Below are 25,102 nucleotides of genomic sequence, written 5' to 3'. Positions count from 1 at the left end.
ATAGTAAAGTGGCAATTCCTTGGCATACTGGAGGCCACAGTGACTGATAAGTCTCACTCACTAGAAAGTGTTTTTCACTTTAACTTGCTGATAACCATTTCTGACTTTGTTAATAAACTTGTTTTACTTTAAGAAAAGGAGTACTTGTGGCACCTTAGAGACTAACAAATTTATTTGAGCATCCTTTTCTTTTTCCGGATACAGACTAACATGGCTGCTACTCTGAAACTTGTTTTACTTTGAATCTAAACCGACCCAGTGTTACGTTTGAATTGAAGTGTTTGTTAACTTCAGTGAGTCATTGTTAGAAGGCTCAGTAAATGGCCCCTAAACTCTCTAATTCAAATAAGATGTGCCCACTTCAAGTCACGTGAAAGCCAGATACCGTGAAAAATGAAAGTTCTGGTCTAGACTGCAAGATTTTGTACTTTCCCTGAAATTAGTGCCCCTAATGCATTTTGTACATTGTATAATGGATTTTGTAATGCCTATAGTACCTTGGCTTTTGTAGATGTGACAAAATACATTACAGGCTGTGTTACATCTGGTACATCCATGCACCTTCTGCTGGAATCATTTCTCTTCTTCAGACAAGGAGAGGAATCTTCTAAAGACAAACACACTTTCACTCTAGTTCTCCCTCTCAATCTCTTTTTGCAATAATACAGAAGTATGTAGACAAAGTGACTTGCTTATGGTCACGCAGCACATCAGCAGCACATCCTAGAATAGAACCCAGGAGTCCCAAGTCCTAGTTCTCTGCTCTGACTACTAGATCTCCCGGCATCTCAGTTACTATTTGATTTATAAAACTATGTTCATTGAGTATCATTCACACTTCATTTAACTTCAAAGTCAATGAGAGACACTCTGAGTCAGCAGTATCTTTGTTATTCTAGGATAATTTATTACACAGAACATCTGAAAAACATTTCGGAGACAGGAGCCAGCCTACATTTAGAGTCTGGGAGGTCCTGTTACCCTCCAGCCTTCTCGCTTGCCTATCTTTGTAAAAGCAGCCAGAAGTCCTAGCGCCACACATGCCGAGGAACCAGTGGCATAGCTGTGAGCTGGGAAGAGAATGAAAGGAAGATGCATTACGTTAGCAGTATAAAGTATGAGTAAATCTTAACACATGTGGATTTCTCTTTTGATACTGATATTTGACTACAGGCAGCCCAAAGGGCCGATGGAAAATAGAAATTTAGGATTTCTTTTCTTAAAGATACATGGTGTTCCTGCTTCCAACCCAGGCAGTTTTTGAGGTATCAAGCCCTTATCCCACAGACCCATCTCTTATGTGAATCAAGTCCTAACTGCTTACTTTAGGAACTAAAATGTTCCCTGGTTTTTACTCCCATTAACTTGGCAGCCAACACAGCTAAGAAAAGTAGAGCCAGATTCGATTTCTTCCTGATCAACATTTTTTAAGTTCAAATCATCTATACCTGAAGAAAACCCACTGAAGAAAATAGGGCTCCATAAGTATCCCTGAGGGCCTAACTGTTAGTGATGTGCAAGAGGCAAGAAAATCAGCTTGTCTCTCAGAGTACATGGAGAATTTGCAGAGCTAGCAGCTAAATTAAGAACACCTCTTTACATGAAAAATGAGTTGCATTTGTTAAACAGTAAGCATGGAGCCCCATAGTTAATTGGTTACATCATCACATTTGAGATCAGAACTACAATTTAAACAGACATATTGCCCCATTAGCTAGGCTGCAGGTGCATTCAGCATAAAAACAAGCGCAGCCTTCTTTCCCTAATCTCTGTAAACCTTTCTCGGTTTGCTGAAGATATCCCAGGATGCACTACTGGGTTGCATCATGGATTGCAACAGGATTTCTGGTATCCAATGTCACAGTGATGTATTCTGGGTCATCTTCTATGAACTGAGGTGTCAAGAGAATTTCAGAGAAAAATAATGTCCGAGAGTAGTTAAACTCTGTTCTGTACCCACAAGCTGGCTTTTGGGGTTAACTCCATTTTTTTTTTGCAGTTCATCTTTGAAGCTAGCTTTGGCCCCCCGATCTATCAATGTTTATTTTGGTGCCAGACCGGAGCAGCTTAATTTTTTGGACCTTAACCAGACTGGATTGGTCCAATGTAGCTCTTCTGAATTTGGCATGGCCTCCACTCATCTTCTGGGAGATGCCTTTTCCTGAAAGGCATCTTGAGGGCATGTTGCAATTTTCCTTGGTGAGCAATTTGTTAACTGAGATGGGGTTCATTTCAGTGGCCCACTACAGGCAATTAAAGACTGATGTTTGAGAGATGTGCATATCACCATGATAACTAAACAGATCCAATTTTAATATATTAATCATATCCATGGACTAGATTCTTATGCATCAAACAATACACTTCCATGGGAAGGAGGTAACTTCCTTTACGCAGGGGTTTAAGAATTAGACAATTTTATAGAATTTATATAAATACATTAAAAATACTTCATGCTGTTGATACATTTCAACCTCTATGCTGACCACAACTTACTTCTTGCACCCAAGACAATGCCCGATGCACAACCTCCTATGAAATAATTCAGGGCGTCCTCTGGATCCTCCCGGACTTGGGCACTGAGGCAAGTGGTCAATCCAAATACTGCTCCCAAAGTAGCTATAAGGAAAAGGTAAATAGTAATGGGTACAGCAAGCAAGTAACTGAGATCTACAGAGCAGAAAACATACTACCCAGAGGCCTGGTGCACCAGGAACAGCCAGAAAAAGCTATGGTTTTACCCTTCCAAATATTTATCGCCATGAACAAATATCAGTAAGTCACAGAAAAATGGCATTTTCTAGTCAGGTGAAGCAGACAGCCTGACCAGCTGGATTCAGCATCCACACTCCCACGTTTTGTGTAAGCAAAAAGCTGCCAGAAAACAAATCAAACCATTTTTGAGACACAAGTTCGTGTTTGTTCAGATATGCTACTACACCCCCCGCACCCGGACAACTCTGTACCCTCTCTTCTAAGTCTAGTCTCTTTTCGGTGCACATTCTCCCCTGGGCATGAACTCAGAAGGGTGTTTATGATACAAGTCACAAGTCAGCCTATAGACTGTAAACTAGCATTACATTACAAGGCTCTACACCAGTTTTCAATTAGAACTTATCAATGCCAGTTCTTGCTAAAAAGAGCACTAGAGAACATGAAACTATCCCAACAGACTGAGCACACAACCCCAGCCTCCATGCTTCTGCCATCTTGGACCTGGGAATCAAAATACAGCATCTCATGCAGTAATGCAGAGCACCTACCTCCAAACTACTGGGTGGCCTTAGGAATAACGATCAACAAATTCCTTTTCAGGAGTGAGGACTGCTAAAGGGATTATTAGTTTCCTAACGTCACGAATATTAAACTCCACCCCACTATTCTGCACTCTTTCTTGCTAGCATTTCCCCCAATATACGCACTGAATCTTCTTAGGAAGTGTCTGAGGAAGGATTGCAACCCAACTAGGTTCAGTCAGCTAAGCTTCCTAGATGACAGACCTTGAAAAATCCTGCTTCTGGGTACATGCACTGCTTCCTCACTGCATAAGCATCCAGACACCTACTCCTGCCTATGCTTCAGAATGATTCATGAACCAGGGAAGGACAAGCATTCAGCCACCTAAGAGGCCTACTACAGTAGGCATGGATGCTTAGAGACAGCTTCCCAGACTGGGTCTCATTCAAATCCAGCTGGAGGGAGATGGTGCCACCCACCTTGTAACTTTTAGTTCAGTGGTTAGAGCACTCCCGGGGCTTTGGGATAACCAAGTTCTGCCAGATGGGGAGAAAGGATTTGAACTGGGGTCTTCCACCTCTCAGGAGGCTGCTCTAACCACTGAGCTATGGGCTATTCTGATGTGAGGCACCCTCAGTCTCTCCTGCTGAAGCTGTTCCACTGTGGATAATTAATGAAAAAGTGACTAAAGCGAGGGACTGGACCCAGGGTCTCCCACCTTCCAGGTGGGTACCCTAACCACTGAACTACAGCGTGATTCCCATTCTGTCTCTGGCCAAATGACTATTTCACCGTAGATAAACACTTAAGAGTCACTGGGTCATGCTTTCACTATTTATCCAGAGCACAACAGTGTCAACAGAAGAGACTGATGAAGTTTCACAACAGAAAAAAGGACACACAAAGCATTTTTTCATGCATATAGAAAGATCTTCTACACTTTCCACAGTATGCATCCGATGAAGTGAGCTGTAGCTCACGAAAGCTTATGCTCAAATAAATTGGTTAGTCTCTAAGGTGCCACAAGTACTCCTTTTCTTTTTGCGAATACAGACTAACACGGCTGTTACTCTGAAACCTTTCACAACAGAATATCCCATAGTGCCTCCCTGGCTAGCTCACTGGCTAGCTTAGGCGAGGAGCCGCCTAGTGCGAACAGAGAAGCAAAAAGAGGGAGTTTGCCTGGGAACCATCCAAGAGGAGCTACGGTGAGTGCTGCACTGTGGGGCCGTGTTGTGAGCTGGTGGGTTGAATATCCGAGCGTCTGTCTGCTGTGACCATTTGTTTGACTGGTGCTAGTTGCCGGGACTGTTTGACCATGTGTTTGTTTGAAAAGTGTGACTGTTTGATTGTGTGGTGGTTTGTTTGAAAAGTGTGATTTGGGAGTGCTTTGTTCCAGGTGGGCCTTGAGTGGTTGATTGGAGGGAAGGCTTTGAGCCGGGGCAATTGTTTTGAGTCAGAAGCCTTATAAAAAGAAGCAGCCACTTGTGAACTAAGTGAGCTGCAAACAGAGGTAGTTTGCCTGGGGGCGGAGTTCCCACAGAATTTTTGCCTCTCAGGCTTCTGTGAGCAGTAAATACATTATCTGAAGAGGCTCTTAGAAGGAAGACAATATGGATAGTGAGCGATCAGTTGTTGTGACCTGCACAGGATGTGCCATGTTTGTCTTTCTCCCAGAGGATAGAAGTGACTTCATCTGTATGAAGTGCAAGCTGGTCTCCATATTGGAAGAGAAGGTTAAACGACTAGAGATCAAAGTATCAACCCTGCGTTGCATCAGAGAAAATGAAGAGTTTCTGGATAGAAGTCAGCATTTGGTAGTGCAGGCATAGCATGCTGAAGAATCAGAGAGGGCAGTGCAGAATGGGGAAGAAAACTGGCAGCACGTGACCTCCAGAAGAAGCAAGAGGAGAACCCACGTACCCCCAGTGCAGATAGAGGTAAGAAACCGTTTTCAGGCTCTCTGCACAGGTACTACGGCGGAGATTGGTTTGGAAGAGTCATCTGAGGGAAGGGATCAGAAGGAGACCCCACTGACCGAAAGGCATGGGATGCATTGTCCTGGGGATGGGGGTTCCATGACCACCACTCCCAAGAGGAGGAGATGGGTGGTGGTGGTTGGGGATTCCCTCCTAAGGGGGACAGATTCATCCACCTGTCATCTAGACCGAGAAACTTGAGAAGTTTGCTGCTTGCCTGGAGCTAGAAATCAGAATGTGACTGTGTCTGATCAAGCCCTGGGACCACTACCCCTTCCTACTTCTCCATGTGGACACCAATGATACTGCCAAGAATGACCTTAAACGGGTCACTGCAGACTATGCAGCTCTGGGAGGAAGGATAAAGGAGTCTGAGGCACAAGTCATGTTCTCATCCATACTCCCTGTTGAAGAAAAAGGCCCAGGTAGGAACCATCAAACTGTGGAAGTAAATGCATGGTTATGCAAGTGGTGTTGGAGAGAGGGCTTTGGAGTCTTCGATCATGGGATGCTGTTCCAGGAAGGACTGCTGTGGAGAGATGGGATCCACGTACCAAAGACAGGGAAGAGCATCTTCGCAGGCAGGCTTACTAACCTAGTGAGGAGGGCTTTAAACTAGGTTCGCTGGGAGATGGAGACCTAAGCCCTGAGGTAAGTGGGGAACTGGAATACCGGGAGGAAACACAAGGAGGAGGATGTAACAGGGGAGGCCTCCTGATTCATACTGAGAAAGTAGGGCCATCAGCTAGTTATCTTAGGTGCCTGTACACAAACGCAAGAAGCCTGGGACACAAACAGGAAGAATTGGAAGTCCTGGCACAGTCAAGGAAGGATGATGTGATTGGAATAACAGAGACTTGGTGGGGTAACTCACAAGACTGGGGCACTGTCATGGATGGGTATAAACTGTTCAGGAAGGACAGGTGGGGGAGGAAAGATGGAGGAGTTGCACAGCATGTAACAGAGCAGTATGGTTGCTCAGAGCTCCAGTATGAAACTGGAGAAAAGCCTGTTGAGTGTCTTTGGGTTAAGTTTTGAGATGAGAACAACAAGGGTGATGTCATGGTGGGCATCTGCTATAGACCACGAGACCAAGAGGATGAGGTAGACAAGGCTTTCTTTGGACAACTAACAGAAGTTTCCAGATCACAGGCCCTGGTTCTAATGGGGGACTTCAATCACCTTGACATCCGCTGGGAGAGCAATACAGCAATACACAGACAATTCAGGAAGTTTTGGGGGAGTGTTAGGGACAACGTCCTGGTGCAAGAGCTGGAGGAACCAACTAGGGGCCATGCTCCTCTTGACCTGCTGCTCACAAACAGGGAGCAATTGGTAGGGGAAGGAGAAGTGGGTGGCAACCTGGGCAGCAGTGACCATGAGATGGTCAAGTTCAGGATCCTGAAAAAAGGAAGAAAAGAGAGCAGCAGAATACAGACCCTGGACTTCAGAAAAGCAGACTTTGACCCCCTCAGAGAAGTGATGGGCAGGATCCCCTGGGAGGCTAATATGAGGGGGGAAAGGAGTCCAGGAGAGCTGGCTGTATTTTAAAGAAGCCTTATCGAGGGCACGAGAACAAACCATCCCGATGTGCAGAAAGAATAGCAAACACGGCAGGTGACCAGCTTGGCTTAACAGAGGCCTGGTCCACATTACAGGGTTAGGTCGAATTTAGCCACATTAGGTCGATTTTAAAATGAATGCATCCACACAACCAACCCCATTCCACCGACTTAAAGGGCTCTTAAAATTGACTTCTGTACTCCTCCCCAGCGAGGGGAGTAGTGCTAAAATCAACCTTGCTGGGTCGAATTTGGGGTAATGTGGATGCAAATTGACAGTATTGGCCTCTGGGAGCTATCCCAGAGTGCTCCATTGTGACCACTCTGGACAGCGCTTTGAACTCCGATGTTCTAGCCAGGTACGCAGGAAAAGCCCCGGGAACTTTTGAATTTCATTTCCTGTTTGATAAGCATGGCGAACTCAGCAGCACAGGTGACCATGCAGTCCCCCCAGAATCGCAAACGAGCTCCAGCATAGACTGAAAGGGAGACACTGGATCTGATCGCTGTATGGGGAGAAGCATCTGTGCAGGCAGAACTCTGATCAAAAAGAAGAAATGCAAGTATATTTGCCAAAATCTCATAGGGCATGTTGGAGAGAGGCTACAACAGTGAAACACAGACATGCCTCATGAAAGTTAAGGAGCTGAGGCAAGCCTACCAAAAGACAAAGGAGGAAAATGGTCGCTCTGGGTCAGAGGCCCATACATGCCGCTTCTATGATCAGCTGCATGTCATTTTAGGAGGGGACCCTACCATTAGCCCACCACTGTCCGTGGACACCTGCAAGGGGGGAGTCTCATGCAACAGGGAGGACGATTTTGTGGAGGAGGAGGAGGAGGAGAATGTGCAGCAGGCAAGCGGTGAATCCGTTCTCCCTGGCAGCCAAGACCTTTTCATCACCCCGGAGCCAATACCCTCCAAAGGCGGGATTCCCGACGCTGAAGCTGGAGAAGGCACCTCTGGTGAGTGCACATTTGTAACTACAATACAGGGTTTAAAAGCAATAGTGTTTAATGTTTGATTGCCCTGAAGAATTGGGATGCATTCGCAGCCAGTACAGCTACAGGAAAAGTCTGTTCACATGTCTGGGGATGGAGCAGGAATCCTCCAGGGACATCTCCATGAAGCTCTCCTGGAGGTACCCTGAAAGTATTCTGGAATCATTGCAGCATAAAGCATGGCAGCGAATGGTCCTGGGTTTTGGTCACATTAGAGCAACATTCGGTCTATATCTTTCTGTGTTAGCCTCAGGAGAGCGATATCATTCATGGTCATCTGGTTGAAAATAGGGGAATTTTTTGTAAGGGAACAGTAAAAGGACCGTGTTCATGCTGGGCTGTTTGCGCTTGGCTAAAAGGGATCATCCTGGAGAACAGACACGTGCTGGGGTGGGAGGAGGTGCGTGCTGCACATCCACCCGAAAACCACAGCCCCTCCTTTTAAATGTGAAACTCAACCCATTGCTTGCCATTGGAAAGGATGGTGCTGCAGTTTGAAACCATTCCTACATGTTATGCATAAGAAGCCAATCCCGCGTACCCTTTGTGTTACCATGGCTGCATGGAAACCGAATTCTGCTGCCCAGCCATGTGTGATATGTCACCATACTGGCAGGTGCTCAATATAAAAGGCAAAATACAACCTTGTACCTACAGCACATGTGCTGTCTGCTGTGAATTGCTTGATTCACTGTGAAAGTCTCCCTTTTGTTCTCAGAAATGTATTGTCTTAAATTTTACTCTCCCTTTTTATCTCCCCCCAGGTGCAAATGTTTCTAGGCTCCCCCTATCATCTCCATCCCTGAGGTTATCGCAGATTAGAAGGCGAAAAAAACGCACTCGTGATGACATGTTTTCCGAGTTCATGCAGTCCTCCCGCACTGATAGGGCACAGCTGAATGCATGGAGCCATTCAGTGAAAGAGGCTAGGAAAGCATTAAGTGAGCGCAAAGAACAGAGGCAGGAGCATGAAGAGCAGAGGCAGGAGGCAATGCTAAGGCTAATGGGGGAGCAAACGGACATGATGAAGCGCCTGGTGCAGCTGCAAGAAAGCCAACAAGAGCACAGCCCCCCGCTGCATGCATTGTACAACCACCTGACCTCCTCCCCAAATTCCATATCCTCCTCACCCAGATGCCCAAGAACGCAAGGGGGGCGGAGAGAGGGGAGAAGGCTCCGGGCACCCAGCCACTCCACTCCAGAGGATGGCCCAAGCAACAGAAGGCTGTCATTCAAATAGTTTGATTTGTAGTGTGGCTACAGTAAACCATGTGGCCTTGTCCTTCCCTCCTCCCCCACCCAGGCTAACTTTGTCAGTTACCCCCCCCTCCTTTTTTTAAGAAAGAATGCATGGTTTCAAAACAACAGTTACTTTATTTCAAAGGGGGGAGGGTGGTTGGCTTACAAGGAATTAAAATGAACAAAGGGGGCAGATTTGCATCAAGGAGAAATACACACAACTTTCACACCGAAACCTGGCCAGTCATGAAACTGGTTTTCAAAGCCTCTCTGGTGCGCAGTGCGCCTTGCTATGCTCTTCTAATCGCCCTTGTATCTGGCTGCTCAAAATTGCCAGGCGATTTGCCTCAACCTCCCACCCTGCCATAAACGTCTCCCCCTTACTCTCACACAGCAAGCAGCAATAACAATGGGAATGTTGGTTGCACTGAGGTCTAACCTAGTCAGCAAACAGCACCAGCGAGCTTTTAAACATCCAAAGGCACTGTCTACCATCATTCTGCACTTGCTCAGCCTACAGCTGAACTGCTCCTCACTACTGTCCAGGCTGCCTGTGTACGCCATGGGAGCAAGGGATAGGCTGGGTCCCCAAGGATAACTATTGGCATTTCAACATCCCCAATGGTAATTTTCTGGTCTGGGAAGTAAGTCCCTTCTTGCAGCTGCTCGAACAGCCCGGAGTTCCTAAAGATGCAAGCATCATGCACCTTTCCCAGCCATCCCACACTGATGTTGGTGAAACGTCCCTTGTGATCCACCAGTGCTTGCAGCACCATTGAGAAGTATCCCTTGTGGTTTACATACTGGTTGGCAAGTTGGTCCGGTGCCAAGATAAGGATATGCTTTTAGTCTGTTGCCCCACCACAGTTAGGGAAACCCATTGCAGCAAAGCACATCCACTGCAGCCATGACCTGCACATTTCCCAGAGTCACTACCCTTGATAACAGAATGTCAGTGATTGCATTGGCTACTTGGATCACAGCAGCCCCCACAGTAGATTTGCCCACTCCAAACTGATTCCCGACTGACCGGTAGCAGTCAGGCTTAGCAAGCTTCCACAGGGCTATCACCACTCGCTTCTCAACTGTCAGGGCAGCTCCCATCTTGGTACTCCTGCACTTCAGGGCATGGGAAAGCAACTCAGAGTTCCAGGAAAGTGGCCTTAAGCATGCGAAAGTTTTGCAGCCACTGTGAATCATCCCATACCCGCAACACTATGCGGTCCCATCAGTCTGTGCTTGTTTGCCGGGCCCAGAATCAGCATTCCACTGTATCAACCAGCCCCACTGCCACCATGATGTCCCAATTGCCACAGGCTGTGCTTTCAGGAACGTCTGTGTCCATGTCCTCATCAAAATCGTCCTAGTGCTGGCGTCTCTTAGCCTGGTTCTGCATATACTCCAGGATAATGCGCGAGGTGTTTACAATGCTCACAACAGCAGCGGTCAGCTGAGCAGGCTCCATGCTTGCCGTGGTATGGTGTCTGCAGGAGAGCAGGGTTGCAGCAGAAGCAGTGGATGACGACGGATGCCATGAGAATAGATATTTATACAGAACGACGAGAGGTCCTGCGAGGTGGATTCATGGCACCAGGAGAGCAGAGTTGCAGCGGAAGCGGTGGATGACGACAACATGGAGAAATTTGCTATTGAGACTGAGCTCATTTACAAGAGCAGGCGAGCAGAGTTGCAGCAGAAGCAGTGGATGATGACGGTTAGCAGTCCTACTGCACCATCTGCTGACAGCAGCACCCAGGACACAACAGCAGGGGTGATGGTGATTGCAGAGCCATTGGCCATTATCTTTGAAAACTCATGGCAATTGGGGGAGGTCCTGGATGATTGGGCACTATATTTGCCTTTTTCCATCTGCCACGAAGTCACTGGGGCAATGCTCTGGAACTACTCCGCATGAAGACAGCCAGGACTCTGGTGTAGCATGCCCCCCTCAATCCTCTCTTTTCCAGGCTAAACAATTTTTTTCAATCTTTCCTCCTAGGTCAGGTTTTCTAACCGTTGATTTTTTTTGCTCTCTTCTGGACTTTCTCCAATTTGTCCACATCTTTCCTGAAGTGTGGTGCCCAGAACTGGACACAATACTCTAGTTGAGGCTTTAAATGGGCTGAGCAGAGTAGCAGAATTCCTTCTTGCATCTTGCTTACAACAATATATCCCAGAATGACTTTTGGTTTTCTTACTACAGTGTTACATGGCTGACTCTTATTCACTTTGTGATCCACTATAACCCCTCAGATCCTTTTCTGCAGTATTCCTTCCAAGACAGTCATTGCCCATTTTGTATTTGTGCAATTGAATATTCTTTCCTAAGTGTAGTACTTTGCATTTGTCCTTACTGCCTCAGATTCCCCCTCTTCCAGTCCCCCACAATTGAGTGCCCAGCTTCCAGCAAACCTACCCCAAACGCGCCCGTTGCTCCTCCTTCTGGTCTTTGTTCTGCTTCCTGGGCAAAAGGTGTCACCTGGTCGCATTCCACTCCTGGTTCTCAGGTTACGAAGGGTACTGGCCATCGCCTATGTGCAGACAGCTGCTGGGCAGCCTCACCTGCCCCAAGGCCTCAGTGAAAAAAATCACGCACCCAGTTCCCATCACCTAAGCACTGGTGCAGTACACAGGGAAACTGAGGCATGCTCAGTATTCGTATAAGACAGTAAGACTCACATGCAACATAACAAGATGAATAAAACCCCACTTTGTCACAGCGTGAGACTTGCTGGAGCCGAAGCCTGAGCCCCACCTGTTACATCTTGTCTGTTTATTCTCTGACTAGAATAAATATATGATAAACTGTAAGTGACAATGATTGTCTGAAAATTTATGAAGGCAAAAACTGATTAAGCCTAAATTGAGTACACTCATGACTCATTTTCCAACCATACAATAACCTTCTGTATGTAATCAACCACTGGTTCCCCCTAGCATCAGTGCCACCTTCTCAGGAGTCCCTGATGAAACCCAGGGGACCTCTGACCCTTCTCTCATACAGGATATGTAGCGGGGAGAATTCTGTTAACTCTTGAGGTACCTCCCTATAAGCAAACAACAGATAGGGTAACATTACATCCCAGTCACTTGCCTGCTAGGTTGCATACATTCCTAGTTTTTAGAGTCCAACTGAACCTTTTGACTACATTGTTTGTCTCTGGTTGCTATGGGGCAGATATCAGCTGTTTTACCCCAAACATTCTCCATAATTTTCTAAATAACTAGGACATTAAATTTCATAGAATCATAGGACTTCACTGGCAGGAACCTCGAGAAGGCATCTAGCCCAGTCCCCTGCACTCGTGGCAGGACTAAGTATAATCTAGACCATAAATCTGACCTGATAAGTTCTCCTTTGGAAAACATACTCGGTTGAACACAGTGAACAGAGACGTAGCCACTGTGTCAGCCTCTATATTAGAGGCAGCAGCTGCCTCTGTGTATCTCCTGGCAAAGTCCATTACTACCAGAATATATTTCTCTCCCCTCTGGACTGGCCAGGGCATCAGCCAAACAATATCCACAGCCACTCTGAAAAATGCTTCCTTGACTAGTAGTAAGGGGCCCAAGGAGCCTTTTTGTGGTGCCCCACAGGTTTCTTCCGCTTCTGACGTAAATAACCAGACTCATTCTTTTACCTCATTCTGAACACTGTACCAATGAACATTGCTCTTTAACCTCTCAGATGTCCCCCTTGATCCCAGGTGACCTGCAAAACCAGTCATGGCCTAACATCAACTCCCCACATGATTAGCAGGCACAATCAATTGTTTAAGGCTCCCGAGGACTTCTATTTTTCTCCAGGGGAGCTTCTCTGAAAATTTTTCCCTCTTTTACAAAAAAACTTTCCATTTTCCTTATTTTGGGCCTTACTGAAGAGGATTTTCCTTATACCCTCTAGAGAGGCAGATGCTCTTTGCTCTGCTCCAGCACTAAGGCCTTGTCTATACTTTCAGGGGGGTTGACGTGCGGTGATCGATGCATCGGTAGTCGATATAGCCGGTCTAGTGAAAATCCACTAAATCAACCACAGATCGCTCTCCTGTCAACTCCTGTACTCCACCTGAACGAGAAGAGCAAGGGGAGTTGACGGGAGAGCGTCTAGTTGACGTTGTGTAGCGTGGACCCTGTGGTAAGTAGATCTAAGTATGTCAACTTCAGCTACGTTATTCACGTAGTTGCGTAACTTAGATCCATCTCCCCCCATAGTGCAGACAAGGCCTAAGAGTTGTCTCAGGTATGAGGCACGACTCCTCCCCCATCCTCCTTGAGACACTTTGCTATGCGCTTCTTAATATGGCCTGGAAGTGCCTCCTCCCCACTCAGCTACCTTTCCTTCCTCACAGTTCACATCTGGGAACTCAGCTATGTATTCCTTGTTGCTACGAGTCACAGAGATAAAAACAGGGACTCCCTCTCTACTCTGGGCTTCTGCCCCTCCCTCTGTGGTCTATGCTCACTGAACAGTCTGTCTTGTACATAGGAAACAGCAATATCAGCTGCCTCTTGTATAGTGGCAGGGGTTGTATCCCAAACTGCTGCTCTGATTTCTTCAGAGCATGTAGTCAGGAAGTGTTCCTGTGCAAAGAGGTCAAACAAATCATAAGCCTCTACCCCTTTGCCCACTTTTTCATTAAACCACACATTCTATACTCATTCTCTAGGACTCATCTTATCATTCCTTTTGATATTTCTGAACCTTCGCAACCCAGCTTTTTTTAAACTCATATTTCAATGCCTCTCCTATGTCCATCTCATTAAACATTTGCAATGCTTTGCCCGAGAGACTGGAGATCAACATGGGTACCTTCCTTCCTTCTGCAATCTTGTGCAGCTCACATACTCTTTCAAAAGTGGTGAAATACTCTTCAGTACAACCCCTCTATCTGTAGGTAGGTCACAGTTTATCCCAGCAGGGTGACTTTTGGGGAGGACTGCTTGAGGATTTTATACCTGCATCTCCAGCATCCTGCGTTTGTGCTCTCTTCTCATACTTCTGCTCATCAAGCTCCATGGTTCGCCGACGTACAGCTTCCAGGGCTCTCTGATATGCTTCTACTTGTGCTGCTCTCTGTGAAGCTTCCCACTTCTGAAGCTCTCATTCCTTGTCCACTGTATCTCCAATCTGACCAGCTCTAACTGTATGGCTGTTTCTCTGAAGGTTGTATCAGGCTGAATGTTTATGGCTGCACCCCCTTTTCTTTTGCTCACTTTGGGGGTTCTCTTTTGTTCTATTTCCCTTACCCGAAATAAACAAAAAATAAACGGTAACCTATTTTTGTCTGTTTCCAACCTTCTCAGAATCTTAGAATCAAATTCACCAGTGCTTAGAGTGTGATCCTTCGCTAACCAGCAAACTGTGTGTAAATCCTGCCACAACTACACCACTGTGACAGTTCTCAGGGTGCCCAGGACTGAGTCACCTTCCTACTCCAACCCTCACCTCCAGTGAGAGAGAGAAGTGTGCGGCAGAGCTCAAACTTTGTCCAAGAAGGTCCCATGCTTCCAGGCAGTTTATGCTAGCCTCAGAGGCTCACTGCGACCCTCCACGTAGCCCTTCTCCCTCTAGGGCCAGGGTACAGTCTACTGAGCCCTTTTCATCATAAGCCAGCAAGGAGGTTGGGGAGAGAACTCCTACGGGCTTATTCCAGAACAGTTTAACCTCCTGTCCTGACAGGGGCCTGTCTTCCCCTCCCAGGAGGTGTTTCTGTAGTGGCAGGCTGGGGGGAACCCCGGCCCGCCCTCTACTCCCGGTTCCGGCTCAGGGACCCTAATGGCAGCAGCTGTTGGCAGCTGACCTTTTACAGCCAGCGTTGCTACATTTCCCTGGGCCACTTCCCCACAGCTCCCCCGGTTCTCTCTCTTAATGCTTTCTTCACCCTTACCTTAGGGCTCCCTTCCCAGTTGCTTGAGGGTGTTTCATTACCCAGCCCTTCAGCCGCAGTTCCTGCCCTTTGGCTCCCTGGCTCTCTTTGGCCTGACTGGAGTAAGCCCTTTTATAGTATCAGAGGGGCCTTAATTAGAGTCAGGTGTTCACATTAGCTTAACAGCCTCACCTGACTCTTTGCAGGTTAATTGGAGTCAGGTGTTGTCACAGAGTCCCCGGGCAATGCTCTGGAACTGCTCCCTACGAAGCCAGTCAGGACTCTGGTGAAGTCTCCTCTCTGTGAGAAGACTGTCTTCAGGTCAAGAAGCTCACACAGCTTCCACCTTCCTGGGTCTGACCTTGGAGCATTCAGCATCCTCTGCCCCTCCGTGTGCTTCCCAGAGCGAGTCCGCCCAGGTGGGGTCCTGGGGAAGCCAGAGGGTCCTGCACTCCAACTTCGCAGTCAGACGTGACTCTTAGCCAGCCAGTAAAACAGAGGTTTATTAGATGACAGGAACATGGTCTAAAACAGAGCTCATAGGTACAGAGAACAGGACCCCTCAGCTGGGTCCATTTTGGAGGGCAGTGAGCCAGACAACCATGTCTGCACTTCACTCCTCGTCCCCAGCCAGCCCAAACCGTCTCACTCTCCACTGGGCTTTGTCCCTTTCCCGGGCCAGGAGGTTACCTGATTCCTTTGTTCTCCAACACCTTTAGCTATCACCTTGCAGGGGGAAAGGGCCCAGGCCATCAGTTGCCAGGAGACAGAGTGTCGCCCATTTATGTACACTAGCCCTTTGCTCTGCAACAATTACACCCCCTTATCCCATCACCTGGAGACTTAAGAAATGCATAGGGGAAACTGAGGCACCCCTACAGTATTCAGAGGAAACATTAAGAACAGTCCCACTTCATTACAGTCCACCCCAGTCTGGAGAAGCCCCTGCTCTGGTCAGTCAGGGAACAAAAAACTGCTTATCCAGTAGCCAGTATATCTGCCTTCTACTACTCTGCTGTACCCAACTGGCCTGGGTCTACCACAATTGCTTGTGCTTCACTGGGTGTCAGCTCCCTGACACCATCAGTCTGTTGGCCACCCAGACAATCTTCTCTGGCTAGCCAGCCCTTGCTTTGCCTTGCAGATTAACCAATAGATGTATCCCAGTCCCCAAGACCCTTTCCAGCATTCTCCTGTAGTATTTAGCCCCTTATCCACTAAGCACACAGAATTACTAGTCAGCTGTCCCCAAAAGAACAGCATACACAACAGCTTGTTTGATTCAACTCAGGATCAACTCCTGTCTAATATCACAGTACTGAGACAGATTTATAGTGAAAAGCTAGAAACTGGGACTGAACAGGGGATGAATCACTCGATAACTGCTCTGTTCATTCCCTCTGAAGCATCTGGCACTGGCTAGTAGGAAAACAGGATATTGGGCTAGATAGACCACTGGTCTGATCCAGCATGGCCATTCTTATGTATACGTTTATTATCACTTTTTTAAGATTTAAGAGAGAATGAGTTAGGATAATAGAAACAGAAAGGTTACATATAAAACAAAATCATAACATGATTCCTAGAAACTACTTAACTTTAACAGGCTAACCGACTGTGTAAAGAAGCTTATCTCACTCCAAATGTCTTTTGCAGCATTTCAATCAAGCCTGTTTGAGATCTTGTTTTCATGAACGTAAATAGGCTGTCCATTTACTTCCTCAGGTGAAAGATAAAGAGGTGTCTCTTTGCCTTCTGCTTATACCTGCAAAGCTCACTGTAGGTCTTCAGAGATAGTAGAACACACATTGCTTGTTTTTACCCCTGCGTGATCTTTTTCTGTTGATGCCATATGTAAATAGGGCTTCCATTGCAATGGTTTACCATGTTTAATTTATATTTGATAGACAGATAAACATCTTACCTCCTGACTTGAAGAAACCTGGTTCTCTCTTTGGTTGGTGGCAGACTTTAAAACATATTTTCAGTACATATTCACAGCTTGTTAAATATTATCAGTACATACATCATGCAACAATTACAAGGATCAGTACAATATGAGCTTTTTAATTAGAAACCTCACATGACATCATTTCTGGATAAACAACATGAATGTAGTGTGTTAGGTATTGTTGGTTTGCCAGGTTTGTTAGCTGCTGTTACACAACAGTAAACCCTTAGCCAACTGGCATTCTGGGGTTCTTTGGGTCACAGTAAGTTCTTAGGAACTGATTATATTTGTGACCATCAGTGCTAACAAGAAGTAGGAAAGTATGGGATTTGCTTCCATAAAATTTTTCCCTCCAGCTCTGGAGAGTCCAAACTCTAAGGAGTAAGGCTTATGTCTACACCACACAGCTTTTAGTGACAGGGCTATGTTGCTGCTGTTTGTTGGCTCTCCTGCCAGCGAAAAACTTCCACCCTGAATGAGCGGTGTTAGCATTGTCAGCAGGAAAGTGCTCCTGCCAACAAAGAGCTGTTCATGCCGGCGCTTGTCATCGGCAAAACTTTTGTCTTTTGGACGGGGTGTGTGTTTTTTTAACACCTCTGAAAGACAAAACTTTTGTCGTTCAGTTGCCAGTATAGACATAGCCTAAGTTATTTCAGTTTTAAGTTATACCAATACAGAGAGTGTTGAATCCAGACAGCAGCTCCTTAAGCTATCATGTACAGTTACGGATATTAAATTATCCGCCTCAAAACATGTAATTTATACCCAGACTAATTTGACATTTCAAGAGCAGCAGTAGTGAAGAAAGAGTGAAAAGAAACACCAACTATAATGTCCTGAATTTACACTGCACCCTTCATACCAGGATCTCTCAGCCAGCGGTTCTCAAATGTTTGTACTGGTGACCCCTTTCACATAGCAAGCCTCTGAGTGCGACCCCTGCCTTATAAATTAAAAACACTTTTTAATATATTTAACACCATTATAAATGCAGGAGGCAAAGCGGGGTTTGGAGAGTTCGCAATCCCCCATGTAATAACCTAGTGACCCCCAGTTTGAGAACCCCCGCTCTAAGCACGTCACCAAAATTAATTAAGCCTCACACCACACAAGTGTGTGCATGTAAATATTTTACGGCTGTCAAGTATCAGAGGGGTAGCCTGTTAAAATACAGACATTCAGGACTGCCTATAAAGGCCTATACTTTAAGAACTTAAGTGTATTTTTATCACTTAGCTAGTTACATGGGTATAAAAACAAAGAATCAAAATCACAAGTCTGCCTGCATATGGGCCTTCTCTCACTAGGATAGTCTGAGGCTTTGTTCTTAGGCTAAGGCCTTTGGCTAAGCAGCAGGGGCAGCCATAAGCTGGGAAGCGAACGGTCACATCCTCACATTCCCAATGAGTCACATTGAAATAAGATGGTATTGGGCTGTTAGGAATACAATCCTGTCCTGATAGTGTCTATCACCACCAGATAAAGATGGTTAAAGAAAAAACAAAGTTTAATAGCATCCTGTCAGGCAAGAAATCACTTAATAGTTGTGGTTGTGAAATCCTCATTTCTGTATGTTTTATCTTTATGGCCCCCACTTTTCTATTGTTAATCTGTCTGGTTCTAATTGTTTCTGTCTGCTATATAATTAATTTTGCTAGGTGTAAGTTAATTAGGGTAGCAGGATATAATTGTTTATCATAGAATATCAGGGTTGGAAGGGACCTCAGGAGGCCATCTAGTCCAACCCCCTGCTCAAAGCAGGGCCAATCCCCAACTAAATCATACCAGCCAGGGCTTTGTCAAGCCTGACCTTAAAAATATCTAAGGAAGGAGATTCCACCACCTCCCTAGGTAACACATTCCAGTGTTTCACCACCCTCCTAGTGAAAAAGTTTTTCCTAATATCCAACCTAAACCTCCCCCACTGCAACTTGAGACCATTACTCCTTGTTCTGTCATCAGCTCCCACTGAGAACAGTGTAGATCCATCCTCTTTGGAACCCCCTTTCAGGTAGTTGAAAGCAGCTATCAAATCCCCCCTCATTCTTCTCTTCCGCAGACTAAACAATCCCAGTTCCCTCAGCCTCTCCTCATAAGTTTAGAGAATTATGTTACAATATGTTAGGATTGGTTAGTTAAATTTCAGTAAAAGATTGGTTAAGGGATAGCTGAGAATATTACTATATAAACTGGGGCCAAACAGGAAGTGGAAAGAAAATTGGAATCATGTTTGCTAAGGGAGGGAATGGGAACAGGTAATAGGGAACGGGGAACAGGGACACAGGCAAGACTCTGCAGCGTCAGAACTGGGAAGGGGGACACTGGGGAACAGACTTTGTCAGCGTATAGAGATAAGCCTGACTGGTGTGAAGGGCTTTGGAATATGCTTTCTTGGAAACTAACCCCAATAAACATCGCATTGTCTGCACTTCGGACTTCTGGTCTTTTGCTGCTTGCTGTCTGCGTGACAAGAACCTGAGAAGTGGGAGGATTGAGGAAAGCCCTCTAACATAGCCGTGTTAGTCTGTATCCACAAAAACAATGAGGAGTCCAGTGGCACCTTAAAGACTAATAGATTTATTGGGCATAAGCTTTCGTGGGTAAAAAACCACTTCTTCAGATGCATTGAGTGAAAATTACAGATACAAGCATAAATATACTGGCACATGAAGAGAAGAGTTACCTTGCAAGTGGATTTTACGGATTGGAACTCAGAGGCCGAGTGGTGAAGTTTGAGTTACCTAATAGCCAACATAAATTCAGTGGCAGACCTGGGGACAGAAGCCAGGAAATCCGGCACTCAATCCCTCGCACAATATCACCAGACCATACCTGCCTCACCAGTCACTTTACTTGAGAGGCCAATAATTTCAACAATGGGCTGTCCATTTAGCTGAATAAAGGCATCTTTATACAAGAAACTCAGTTGCTGAAAGAAACAAGGTCTCCTTACCCATCGTGACAGTGCTCGTGGCTGCCGTTTGCACAGCCTTAAAGGCCGACTCAGGCTGGAACAATATAATATGATATGCCGAACCAATCAAGCCTATAAAAGGGAAAACAGTTTTAATGAGCAGCAGGTCAGAGCCTGTGCAGAAGCACAACCTAAACGCAGGTTCCACAAGCACAAAACATGCTTGTTTATTACTGTGCTTGGCCTACATGGCACAATGCGCACCAGAAACCTCTACTACTTCTATTACCACCAGTATTATGGACAAGAGACGCATTACGGGTGACAGCCTGGCCTCATTTAAGTCAAGAGGATTATTGCCACTGACTTCAACAGAGCCAGGATTTCAGCCTAACCATCTAAAGCCCGATGTTATGCTCTGTTTGTGCTGTATCTCAAGCAATATGAAGGTGCAAGAGTAAAACTAGGGAACAAAATTAGATTTGCACTCAAAGGGCCTGTCACCCCCTGCACGGAAGCTCAAGGAGATTTACGAGGCTAGTGGTGCAGCCACGCTTTTGATCTTCCACCAAAGGCAAGATGCGCATGGCTGAGTCATACTGATGCTACAGGGCAATGTAAAGGATTTTATTTGAAATTGGGTTTCTAACCCTTTTTTTGCTTCTTTCTAATGCATACAGAAGGCCTGAAAGGTAAAGCGGTTTTGTGTTTTGTTGGGAAAGAAGGTAGTTACTCTGAATAGTCTTTTGTTGCTTGTGTTTTTATTTTAATAATATCAAGCCTGAGCTTTCTAGGCTTTGTTGGAGGACTTGTTGGGGGGCATCAGAGTTTACTGCAAGTCCTCAAGGCTCAATCCGGAAGGGTGCCAGGGACATGCTTAGGTGCTTTGCTGGACTGGACCAGATTGCTCGGCACCATCCAGGATTCAGCCCTCACATTTTAAAGATGTTCACTCTTTATCAAAGACTCTTCATTAAGCATTCAAGTTAAATAGGTGTTAAATGAATCAAAAACTAAAATGAAAATCACTTCCCCTCAACTTTCAGGTTTCAGAGTAACAGCCGTGTTAGTCTGTATTCGCAAAAAGAAAAGGAGTACTTGTGGCACCTTAGAGACTAACCAATTTATTTGAGCACGAGCTTTCGTGAGCTACAGCTCACTTCATCAGATGCATACCATGGAAACTGCAGCAGACTTTATATACACACAGAGATCATAGAATCATAGAATATCAGGGTTGGAAGGGACCCCTGAAGGTCATCTAGTCCAACCCCCTGCTCGAAGCAGGACCAATTCCCAGTTAAATCATCCCAGCCAGGGCTTTGTCAAGCCTGACCTTAAAAACCTCTAAGGAAGGAGATTCTACCACCTCCCTAGGTAACGCATTCCAGTGTTTCACCACCCTCTTAGTGAAAAAGTTTTTCCTAATATCCAATCTAAACCTCCCCCACTGCAACTTGAGACCATTACTCCTCGTTCTGTCATCTGCTACCATTGAGAACAGTCTAGAGCCATCCTCTTTGGAACCCCCTTTCAGGTAGTTGAAAGCAGCTATCAAATCCCCCCTCATTCTTCTCTTCTGCAGGCTAAACAATCCCAGCTCCCTCAGCCTCTCCTCATAAGTCATGTGTTCTAGACCCCTAATCATTTTTGTTGCCCTTCGCTGGACTCTCTCCAATTTATCCACATCCTTCTTGTAGTGTGGGGCCCAAAACTGGACACAGTACTCCAGATGAGGCCTCACCAATGTCGAATAGAGGGGAACGATCACGTCCCTCGATCTGCTCGCTATGCCCCTACTTATACATCCCAAAATGCCATTGGCCTTCTTGGCAACAAGGGCACACTGTTGACTCATATCCAGCTTCTCGTCCACTGTCACCCCTAGGTCCTTTTCCGCAGAACTGCTGCCTAGCCATTCCGTCCCTAGTCTGTAGCGGTGCATTGGATTCTTCCATCCTAAGTGCAGGACCCTGCACTTATCCTTATTGAACCTCATCAGATTTCTTTTGGCCCAATCCTCCAATTTGTCTAGGTCCTTCTGTATCCTATCCCTCCCCTCCAGCGTATCTACCACTCCTCCCAGTTTAGTATCATCCGCAAATTTGCTGAGAGTGCAATCCACACCATCCTCCAGATCATTTATAAAGATATTGAACAAAACCGGCCCCAGGACCGACCCTTGGGGCACTCCACTTGATACCGGCTGCCAACTAGACATGGAGCCATTGATCACTACCCGTTGAGCCCGACAATCATCTTTGTGTGTATATAATGTCTGCTGCAGTTTCCACAGTATGCATCCGATGAAGTGAGCTGTAGCTCACGAAAGCTCATGCTCAAATAAATTGGTTAGTCTCTAAGGTGCCACAAGTACTCCTTTTCTTTTTCCTCAACTTTCAGTCACTTATGATTAGGGCCCTCCCAAATTCATGGCTGTGAAAAACACATCATGGACTGTGAAATTAAATCTCCCCCATGAAATCTAGCTACTGAAGGGGTGGGGGAGAGGGAATGCTGGGGTGCCCCAGCTGGTGGCTCCTACCATTCACCGGGCCCAAACTGCTAGTCCACTGGGATAGGGAGGACAGGACTTCATCTTCCCCTGCATGGCTGCTCAGGAGCAGGAGGGGAAATCAGACCTACCTCCAGGTACCATCCTGGCTGCAGGAAGCTCTGTAGCTGCTGCCAGCTCTGAAGCAGCATGGGGAAGATCAGACGCACCGCCACCTCCAGAAATCACAACCCTTAAGAGGTGGTTGCTAGGTCAGTGGAAAAATTCTTTTGCTGACCTAGCTGCATCTACAGTGGGGGTTAGGATCACTTAATGATGTCACACAGGGTGTGAAATTTTAGGTGTAATCAGGACTAAGATAGAGTATGAATTTAAAGGCCATTCCTGAAAAATTCCACATGTGAACACCCCATTAACTGCATACTGCTATCACAACTTATTCACTGACCTAAACCAGCTATAGTTTTGCTTTACATTGCTAAAATAGCTACTGCAATCTGCCCCTGAAGTGATAACATGTCAGAGGTAGGTGAAGTGATCCCTTTACAATTTACAAAGCACTTTGAGATTATTTAGGATGAAAAATACTACAGATATGCAAAGTGTTTGTGCATTAATTAAAAGTAATAAATATTAAGAGAGCACAAAGAGGGATGCAGCATTTGACCATTCCCCACACAAAAATACTTCACTCTTTTCCTCTCAGAATCACCCCAACCATTTCACCATTAAAAGTCAAATATCCTTATGAGGCAAATGTTAATCTCATTTTATCAATGGGGAAATAAAGGCAGGGAGATAAAGCAATTTACCCAGGTTAATGTGATTTGCATGTTAAGAATGAAATAAAATTTCAGTAAAAGGGCACTAATTCATTACTTTCATGGCAAAATGACACTACTTAATGCACACAAACAGAGCACTTCTAACTTTTAGAAATGCTTTAACCAAGGACATTCAAAAGCAAATATTGCTCTTACAGCACTACTTTAACCACCCTGCATAGTCTGTAAATTTTATGGTAAATACCTTAAAAATTACATTTAAAAGGGAATTTGGAAAACTATGTACAGGCAACGTCACCAAGGTTAACATTGTAGAATTTTTAACTTTTGGACTTTGCATCTTAAGTGTTTGACTTTTTCAGCCCTTAATACAACTTTAATGGCTACAATTTTTGCATATAACTTGCTTTAAGGAAGGGAGCGGGTCTCCCCAGGGCTCTTTGGACTGAGGAGTTTTCAAGCTGCCTTTCCTGGCGCCGGCTGCTTTTGTGAGACTTCATGCTTTGCTTAAAGCCTCAGCTCCTGGAGTCCCGCCCACAAAGGGAGCAGGTGAGGGCTCAGCTTTCATCCCATTTGGCCAAGACTACACTACAGTGGGGATCAAGGGTATGTCTTCACTACCCACTAGATGGGCGGGCAGCGATCGATCCAGCGGGGATCTATTTATCGGATCTAATCTAGACATGATAAATCGATCCCTGCGGGCTCTCCTGTCGACTCCCCTACTGCAAGAGGCACAAGCGATGGCGGAGCTACAGCAGTCGACTCACTGCGGTGGAGACACCCCGCTAACTTCAGCTACCTGATTCACATAACTGAAGTTGCGTAACTTAGATCGATCCCCCTCCCTCCAGCGCAGACCAGGGCTGAGATCCATCCACCAGCAGTCGATTTAGCGGGTCTAGTAAAGACGGCCAAATCGACAGCCAATCGCTCCCCAGTCAGCCCCCTACTCTACCCCGGAGGAGAGGAGAGGAGAGGAGTAAGGTAAGTGGACCCCGCCGGACTCGACCCAAGGCACGTCGGCTGCAGCGGTGTTATTCATGTAGCTGGCGTTGCACCGCGTAGGTCGACTTAACGCGGTAGTGTAGACACCAGCCAGCAGCAGCGCCGCAGCCAGAGGCGGGCAGGAGCCAGCCCGACACAAGCCGGGCCTCATACGGCTACGCTGCGGCGCGGAGCCGCCCCGCGGGTACAGACGCGGCAACCCGGCCGGCAGCGGAGGCTCGGGCTAGCCGAGCGCGGGCCCAGGCGGGCTCGAGCCATGGCGGCCAGCGGGGGCTGCGCGGAGGGGAGCCGAGCGGCCTGGCCAAGGCAGGCCCCGCCCCGGGCGGACGGGGACGAGCGGGATCGGCAGGCTGCGAAGCCACCCCAGTCTCCTCACCCAGCGCGGCCCCGAGGCGGCCGGTGATCCAGGCCCTGCGGGCGCAGTCGGTCCCCTCCGGGATCTCCCAGTAGCCGGCCATCGCAGCGGCCGCGGCTCCGCAAGGGCACGAAACAAAGCACCGCGAGAACTCGCGGGCCAGCTGGGGTCTCGCGACACCTTCTCGTTCTCGCGGGCGTTCCTTCGTCCCCCTCTGTGAAAGAACTTCCGCTAGCCGCCCGCGCGCATGCGCAAGGCGAGGCCCGGCGCCGGCGCAGCAGCCGTGGGGCTGCAGCCGGTGCGAGGTTCGATTCCGGCCGCTGCCCTGAGGCGCAGGGCCCAGCTGCAGTCCCCCTGGGCGGGGAGGGTGGGAGAGGCCTAGCTGGCACGGATGCCGAGTGAGGGCCGTGGCCACAAGGGTCTTCGCAGCGCCGGCGCGGAGCGGCAGGCGGGGTGCTCTAGGACGTGGGTTTGGAAAGTGGGAAAGTCGATAATCGATCTGAGAGAACCACCGGGTGACGATTGGCCGCCCGCGGAGCTGGAGATTTAACCCTTCACTAGGGGTGACGTTTAGGCAGGAGGATGAAGGATCCACGCGTCCCAAGCCTCACTCTCCATCTTTCATTTCCCTGGGTGAGAAGAGAGGAGCGTCGTCCGTTTTAGTGGGACATTGAGCCACGTCAGGAGTT

At 46.9% G+C, this 25,102-nt stretch overlaps 1 protein-coding gene across 1 annotated transcript; it reads right to left on the bottom strand.

The window, feature by feature from the left end:
- Positions 1 to 882: 882 nt before the first annotated feature.
- NDUFA11 (NADH:ubiquinone oxidoreductase subunit A11) lies at positions 883 to 24,590 on the bottom strand. The gene is made up of 4 exons (XM_077842241.1): positions 24,435 to 24,590; positions 19,790 to 19,882; positions 2,497 to 2,619; positions 883 to 1,070 (listed from the first exon to the last, which is right to left on the bottom strand). Exons 1-4 carry the CDS (start codon positions 24,514 to 24,516, stop codon positions 958 to 960), a joined length of 411 nt encoding a protein of 136 aa, XP_077698367.1. The 5' UTR covers positions 24,517 to 24,590; the 3' UTR covers positions 883 to 957.
- Positions 24,591 to 25,102: the final 512 nt, after the last annotated feature.

Source organism: Eretmochelys imbricata, chromosome 25 (genome assembly GCF_965152235.1).
Source record: "Eretmochelys imbricata isolate rEreImb1 chromosome 25, rEreImb1.hap1, whole genome shotgun sequence".
NCBI lineage: Eukaryota > Metazoa > Chordata > Testudines > Cheloniidae > Eretmochelys > Eretmochelys imbricata.
Note: the sequence above shows the minus strand (reverse complement) of the source record. Positions and strands in the feature narration are given on the sequence as shown.

Excerpts from the sequence above, each read along its gene's own strand:
- NDUFA11 (XM_077842241.1), bottom strand. The coding sequence starts at position 24,516 with ATGGCCGGCTACTGGGAGATCCCGGAGGGGACCGACTGCGCCCGCAGG. Across the intron at positions 2,620-19,789 it reads CACGAGCACTGTCACGATGG|CTACTTTGGGAGCAGTATTT; the intron begins GTAAGGAGACCT and ends TTTTCCTTATAG. Across the intron at positions 1,071-2,496 it reads CATTGTCTTGGGTGCAAGAA|CTCACAGCTATGCCACTGGT; the intron begins GTAAGTTGTGGT and ends TTCTCTTCCCAG.